Source organism: Mandrillus leucophaeus, unplaced genomic scaffold (assembly GCF_000951045.1).
Source record: "Mandrillus leucophaeus isolate KB7577 unplaced genomic scaffold, Mleu.le_1.0 Scaffold195, whole genome shotgun sequence".
Taxonomy (NCBI): Eukaryota; Metazoa; Chordata; class Mammalia; order Primates; family Cercopithecidae; genus Mandrillus; species Mandrillus leucophaeus.
In genome coordinates this window covers 2,222,189-2,229,780 of record NW_012101976.1, presented here as the reverse complement: position 1 = coordinate 2,229,780, position 7,592 = coordinate 2,222,189, and the positions used below count along the sequence as shown (strand labels likewise).

At 52.8% G+C, this 7,592-nt stretch overlaps 1 protein-coding gene across 1 annotated transcript in view; it reads right to left on the bottom strand.

The window, feature by feature from the left end:
- Positions 1-43: 43 nt before the first annotated feature.
- NMRAL1 (NmrA-like family domain containing 1) overlaps positions 44-7,592 on the bottom strand; it is a 31,714-nt gene continuing 24,165 nt past the window's right edge. Inside the window, exons 3-5 of the mRNA XM_011978481.1 lie at positions 5,456-5,705; positions 3,599-3,789; positions 44-311 (exon numbers count right to left, since the gene is read on the bottom strand). Coding sequence (XP_011833871.1) covers positions 132-311; positions 3,599-3,789; positions 5,456-5,705 — 621 coding nt within the window. The 3' untranslated portion in view covers positions 44-131. The remainder of the gene's footprint in view (positions 312-3,598; positions 3,790-5,455; positions 5,706-7,592) is intronic.

Sequence of the window (7,592 nt, the reverse complement as noted above, 5' to 3'; positions counted from 1 at the left end):
TGTTGGTACCCAGCTATCACCCCAAGCCAAATCCTGGAAGCCATCTGGGAGAACAATGGCTTTATTCAGATGTCGGTGCCTCTGCCCCTCTGGTGTCCCCAACCCCCACAAGGGGCTGCAAGATGGGCAGGTCACAGCAGGGCGAAGTCCCCTTTGTGCTGTTCCAGCCACTGGTCCAGCGTCAGGGCCTTGGGGTTGAGTCTCAGGGTCAGCTCGATGTCATGGTCGGGTCTCAGGGCATAGAAACGGAACATGTTTGCCAGGTCCCGGGCCCCGGGAAAGCCAAGCTTTTCATAGTCCTCAGGAGTCATCTGGAAGCAGAGAAGCCTGTTGTGGCCGGTGTCCTCCAGTGCCCTGGGAGGTGGCAGGCTGGGGGGGAAGGCCGGATGGGCTGGGGTCTCCCGACTTGCTACACCCAGAACCACTACTGTCTCGGTCGCTGACCCAGGTCCTCAGTACAAGGTCATTTGAAAACTTAGTAGAAGTTAGAAAAGCCGAAAGTTGAGAAACCGCTACTCTCCTGAGCAGCCTGACATTCTAGATCAGTTTAAAGATTGTTCTTAGCCAGAGGCTGTGGCTCATTCCCATAATCCCTGCACTTGGGGAGGCTGAGGCAGGCAAATCACTTGAGCCCAGGAGTTTGAGACCAGCCTGGCCAACACGGTAAAACCCCATCTCTACCAAAAATACAAAAATCAGCCGGGCCTGGTGGTGGATGCGTGTAATCCCAGCTACTTAGGAGGCTGCGACAGGAGAACTGCTTGAACCCAGGAGGTGGAGGTTGCAGTGAGCTGAGATCACACCATTGTACTCCAGCATGGGTGACAGAGTGAGACCCTGTCTCAAAAATGAATAAATAAATAAAAAGACTATTATTTTCAGATCATGAGATGAAAATATCTCAATCCCTTCCAAATCAGAGACCTCCCTGCATCACTTTCTTGCTCAAAAACCAAAGCTTGACCGGACATGGTGGCTCACACCTGTCATCCCAGCACTTGGGGAGGTGGAGGTGGGAGGATCGCTTGAGCCCAGGAGTTCGAGACCAGCCTAGGCAACAAAGCGAGACCCCTTCTCTACAAAAAATTTTCAAATATTAGCCAGGCCCAGTGGCATGCACCTACAGTCCCAGCTACTTGGGAGGCACAGGTGGTTGGGTTGCTTGAGCCTGGGAGGTTGAGGTTGCAGTGAGCTATGATTACGCCACTGCACTCCAGCGTGGACAAAAGAGTGAGACCGTCTCAAAAACAACACACACAAGACAAACAAACAAAAAACCAAAGCTGTTCCCATCCCCACTGAGCTGAATCTTAACTTCTCAGCTCCCCAAATCTTCCATGACCTGGCTCAGGCCTTTTTCTTTTTTAAAGCAATGTAAGTCATTTAGTGCGTATTTTGGAGGTGTTAGGCATAGTACTAAAACAAAGCTTTTGCAGTTTTTTTCATTTAATCCTCACCACACCCCAGGGGTGTGTATTCTTTTTATACTCTTTTTTCGGATGTGAGAACAGGTGTGGGGGGGGTCAGGAAACGTTCCTGAACTTACACGTTGGCAGGTCTCAATGGCTGGAACCAGATCTCAGCCCAGGAGGCTGACCCCCCTGAACCCTGAACCTTTCTGTGCCACGGCCTCCCCCCATTACTACTGGGTCTCGGTAGGGCTCTAAGGGTGACTTTTGTCTTTGTTGTTGTTAAGACTGAGTCTTATTCTGTCGTTCAGACTAGAGTGGCGGTAGGGTGCACATAGCTCACTGCAGCCTCGAACTCCTGGGCTCAAGCAATCCTCCCACCTCAGCCTCCTGAATAGCTGGGACTATAGGCACGTACCATCACACATGGCTAATTTTTATTTTTTCTAGTGAAGGGGTCTCCCTATGGTTCCCAGGCAGGTCTTGAACTCAAGACCTAGGCTCAAGTGATCCTCCTGCCTTGGCCTCCTGAATAGCTGGGGCAACAGGTGCTCACCACCACAATCGGGTTATTTTTGTATGTTTTGTAGAGATGGGGTCTCACTATGTTGCCTAGGTTTGTCTTCAACTCCTGGGCTCAAGCAATCCTCCTGCCACAGCCTCCCAAAGTGCTGGGATTACAGGTATTAGCCAACGTGCCCAACCAACTTTTTTTTTTTTTTTTTTTTTTTTTTCTGAGATGGAGTCTTGCTCTGTTGCACAGGGTGGAATACTGTGGTGCGATCTCGGCTCACTGCAACCTCCGCTTCCCAGGTTCAAGCAATTCTCCTGCCTCAGCCTCCCTAATGGTTGGGGTTACAGGTGCTTGCAACCATGCCGGCTAATTTTTCTATTTTTAGTAGAGACAGTGTTTCACCATGTTGGCCATGCTGGTCTCCAGCTCCTGAGTTCGTGATCTACCCAGCTGGGCCTCCCACAGTGCTGGGATTACAGGTGTGAGCCACCATACCCAGCTCAACTTTTGTCTTTTGTTTCTTTGTTTGTTTATTTTGAGACAGAGTCTCGCTCTGTCCCCTAGGCTGGAGTGCAGTGGCACGATCTAGGCTCACTGCAAGCTCCGCCTCCTGGGTTCACACCATTCTCCTGCCTCAGCCTCCCGAGTAGCTGGGACTATAGGCGCCCGCCACCACGCCCGGCTAATTTTTGTATTTTTAGTAGAGACGGGGCTTCACCGTGTTAGCCAGGATGGTCTCGATCTCCTGACCTCGTGATCCGCCTGCCTCGGCCTCCCAAAGTGCTGGGATTACAGGCGTGAGCCACCACGCCCAGCCCAACTTTTGTCTTTTAAGGACTCCAGTGTTTCCCAGATTCTTTTTTTTTTGTTTGTTTGGAGTCTCGTTCTGTCACCCAGGCTGGAGTGCAATGGCATGATCTCGGCTCACTGCAAACTCCGCCTCCTGGGTTCCAGTGATTCTCCTGCCTTAGCCTCCCAAGTAGCTGGGATTACAGGCGCCTACCACCAAACCCAGCTAATTTGTTTATTTTTAGTAGAGATGGGGTTTCACCATGTTGGCCAGGCTGGTCTCGAACTCCTGACCTCAGGTGATCCACCTGCCTCAGCTTCCCAAAGTTCTGGATTACAGGCGTGAGCCACTGCACCCGGCCTTCCAGATTCTTTAATGAGTAGGTCTTACTTTCCTAATGGTAATGACGGACATTAGAAACCAGGTACCCAAGAGTCTGTCCAGTAGGCCTCCTGCCCACCCAGCCAGGCCAATATTGGGGGCAGGGGTTGGGCCTCTCTTTCTAGACTCTTTCCCTTCAAATCCCCTCCCACAGAGGAGCCCAGCAGGGCCTGCATTTTCACCCCTCCTCCTGGAAGCTTTTCTCGCTACTTGGCCAAAACATCTAAGCCAGAAATTTCACTCTGTGGCCACTTAGCTCCTAGAACAGCAGAAAATAAACGTTGACAATGAACAAATGAATTTAGATGCATTTCCCAGAGGGGTGGGCAGCCCTGGATACACCCTCCCTATGGGGAGCTAGAAAGCCCTGGCTGTCTCTTATACACATCTAGATGTGTATAAGAGACAGTCCCAGAGGGGTGGGCAGCCCTGGATACACCCTCCCTATGGGGAGCTAGAAAGCCCTGACACGGCTGCCTGAGTCCCCTGGGGTGGGAGGCCCACCTTGGCATCATGCACGACTTTGTGGGTGTGCTTGGTGAGCAGGGCAGCGTACTCCTCAGCCGTGTGCCTACAAGTACTCAGCCCGATGTTCTGGCCGATGTATTTTTCTGGCATCTTCAGCAGGCTGAGCACCACGGGACCCAGGTCGGACACAGACATGCCATCCATGGGAACGTCACCTGTGGGCAGGCCTGTGGGGCACAGACATGAGCTGGCACATGTCCCAAGGGCAGACCTGGGCAGGGATAGAGCCCCTCTCCAAAGGGTCCAAGCTGGTTCTTCCCAGCAGTCAGCTGCATACTCCAGCACTCAGGCATAGCTAAGATATGTCTTGCTATTTGTGGTAGCACAGAGGTAGCAGTGGAATTGAGTCAGGAAGCAGGATGGTATCCAGCTACTGCCACCTGGGGCAGGCTGTTGGGGCTCTCTGAGTCTGGGTTGCTGCATTCCCAGAATGGGGCTAAGAACCTGGGCCTGCCCAGCTCTCTCAGCGCTAGGATGATGGACAAGGGACAAAGGAAAAGGACTTTGAAAGCTGCTACAGAGAGTGCGGCTGGAGCCCAGGGTCTCCGCTGATCCTGAGGCACCAGCCTGAAGTACTCTGTCACATCCTAAATTCCTGGAAGCTGGAATGTCCACCTCTGGGTGGATACTCTAAATACCAACTCACTTACCAGAAATCCTGATTAAGGAGACACCAAGGGCTGGCCCAGAGCAGCACGTCCATGATAAACGCTTGATAAATCCTGAATGAATGAATGACTTGCAACTTTCCAGGCTGAGGTTTTGTAGATGGGGAGGCTGGCAAGGGTCTGGGTGTGGCCTGTGGAGTGCTTGGGTGCCATCCTCTTACCTAGAGACAGGCCAATGCAGCTACCTGTTCAGATCCCCTAGGAGCTCGAGGGCACAGAGCTCAGAAACCAGAGCAAGAGATATCCCTGACTGGAGGTTTTTTTTTTTTTTTGAGACAGTCTTGCTCTGTCGCCTAGGCTGGAGTGCAGTGGCGCCATCTTGGCTCACTGCAAGCTCCGCCTCTCAGGTTCACACCGTTCTCCTGCCTCAGCCTCCAGTGTAGCTGGGACTACAGGCGCCCACCACCACGCCTGGCTAATTTTTTGTATTTTTAGTAGAGATGAGCTTTCACCATGTTAGCTAGGATGGTCTCGATCTCCAGACCCTGTGATCCACCCTCCTCAGCCTACCAAAGTGCTGGGATTACAGGCCTGAGCCATCGCGCCCAGTCTTTTTTTTTTTTTGTCACGGGGTCTTGCTCTGTTGCCCAGGCTAGAGTGCAGTGCCACGATCTCGGCTCACTGCAACCTCCGCCTCCTGGGTTCAAGCAATTCTCCTGCCTCAGCCTCCCAAGTAGCTGGGATAACAGGTGTGCGCCACCACGCTGGGCTGGCTAATTTTTGTATTTTTAGTATAGACGGGGTTTCACCATGTTGGCCAGGCTGGTGTCGGACTCCTGACCTCAGGTGATATCCCCGCCTCAGCCTCCCAAAGTGCTGGGATTATAGGCGTGACCCACCACGCCTGGTCCTCCTCCTTATCTTTGAAGTAGAAATGACAATCACTAGGTCCTCTCTGTAAAGCCTTCCAATGGACTAAGCGAGCATTTGCATCATCACTGTCTCAGTAGATCTTGCCACCCTTGCAAACCTCAGTATAAAGCCCATCTCACAGAACAGGAAGTCGAGGCCCCACAAGCTGACAGGACATGCTCAGTCCTGGGCCCAACGTGAGGGAGCCATGGCTCGGACCTGGTACCACGTGACAGCGGCCCAAGGTCTGCTACACTAACAGCTTCACAAGGTGGAGAGCTCTGCCTCACCGTGTGCGAGGAAGGGCACTCACTCAGCAAGTAGCTCTTTCCGTCTGGGGCTTTCCGGGGCAAGAAGTGGGAGAGGAAGTTCTCGAAATAGCAGGGCAGCCGCACACTGGTCATGGGAACGCCGATGTCTCGGAAATATTCCTCCACCTCTCCTTTGCCGTCAAAGTGCGCCGCGGTCAATCTCCCTGCCGTCAGCTTCTTGATGTTCTCTAGGCCGCTATAGACCACATAGTGGAGGCCCAGACGCTTGGCCAGATCAGCGAGCAGCTTTCCCTGGAGAGCAGGGAAAGAGAGATCACGAGGCTCAGAGGAAGGATGTCTGTCCCTGGTCACGGCCCCAGTGTTCTAATCCCGGAGCGGCCACCATCTGCGAGGTTAACAGCCAGACCCCACTTACCCCTGAGGAGGCCCCCTCTCCTGGAATGATGTTCACATATGACAGCACACCCGTTAACACAGCCCTGGAAGCCTTCTACCAGCCACCAACTCTGGCCCACCATGTGCAACACAGGAGGGGCGAGGAGGTCGGCTGCAGGGGGACGGCCTGCATGGAGGCCCAAAGGATAGTGCACGTGTCCCATTTCTGCTGGTGTGAGAACACCCTGCCCACGGAGCTCAGCCATCTTCCTTGGAGAGCCCCGGGAGGCTATACAGTGACACCACAGCTGCCTAGGTTCCAATCAGGCTCTGCCATGTACAAGCTGTGTGACCCTGGACAAGTGATGCACCATCCTGAGCTCGTTGGTTAAATGCAGATGACAACACTACCTACTGCATGAGGTGATGCAGGGATTCGGACGGTGGCCTCCGAAAAGATACGCCACATCCTCACTCCTGAAACGTGTGAATGTGACCTTATTCAGAACAAGGGTCTTGGCAGATGTAATTATGTGAAGGATCTTGAGATGGGAACATCCTGCACTAACTAGATGGGCCCTAAATCCAGTAACCAGGGTACTTATGAGAGATGGGAGAGGAGATGAACTTGGAGAAGGCCATGTGAAGAGGGAAGCAGAGATGGGAGCTTTGTGGCCACAAGCCAAGGAACACCTGGAGCCACAAGAAGCTGGAAACGGTGAAGAAGGATTTCCCTCGAACCCCTTGTTTTGTTTCGTTTTGTTTTGAGACGGAGTCTCACTTTGTCACCCAGGCTGAAGTGCAGTGGCACAATCGTGGCTCACTGCAAGCTCTGCCTCCCAGGTTCACGCCATTCTCCTGTCTTAGCCTCCTGAGTAGCTGGGACTACAGGCGCCCGCTACCACACCCGGCTAATTTTTTTCTATTTTTAGTAGAGACAGGGTTTAACTGTGTTAGCCAGGATGGTCTCGATCTCCTGACCTCGTGATCTACCCGCCTGACCTCCCAAATTGCTGGATTACAGGCGTGAGCCACCGCGCCCGGCCTGTTTTGTTCTGTTTTTTTAAGATGGACTCCCGCTCTGTCACCCAGGCTGGAGTGCAGTGGTGCGATCTCTGCTCACTGCAGCCTCCGTTTCCTGGATTCAAGCAATTCTCCTGCCTCACCCTCCTGAGTAGCTGGGACTACAGGCGCCCGCCACCATGCCTGGCTAATTTTTGTAATTTTTATAGAGACAGGGTTTTGCCGTGTTGGCCAGGCTGGTCTTGAACTCCTGACCTTAAGTGATCTGCCCACCTCAGCCTCCCAAAGTGCTGGGATTACAAGCATGAACCACCGCACCCAGCCTCAAAGCCTCTGGAGAGAGGGTGACGTTGCTGACACCTTGATTTTGGACTTCTAGCTTCTAGAATATCAGAGAATCGATTTCTATGATTTTTGTTTTTGTTTTGTTTTTGAGACAGAGTCTACCTCTGTTGCCCAGGCTGGAGTGCAGTGGCACAATCTTGGCTCGCTGCAACCTCCACCACTCGGGTTCAAGCCATCCTCCTGCCTCAGCCTCCTGAGTAGCTGGGATTACAGGCGCCCACCACCACGCCCAACTAATTTTTGTATTTTTAGTAGAGACGGGGTTTCACTGTCTTGGCCAGGCTGCTCTCAAACTCCTGACTTCAAGTGATCCGCCCGCCTTGGCCTCCCAAAGTGCTGGGATTACAAGCGTGAGCCACTGCGCTCAGCTGATTTCTATGGTTTTAAGCCACGTGGATTGTGGTCCTTTGTTGTGACAGTACCAGGAAGCCCACA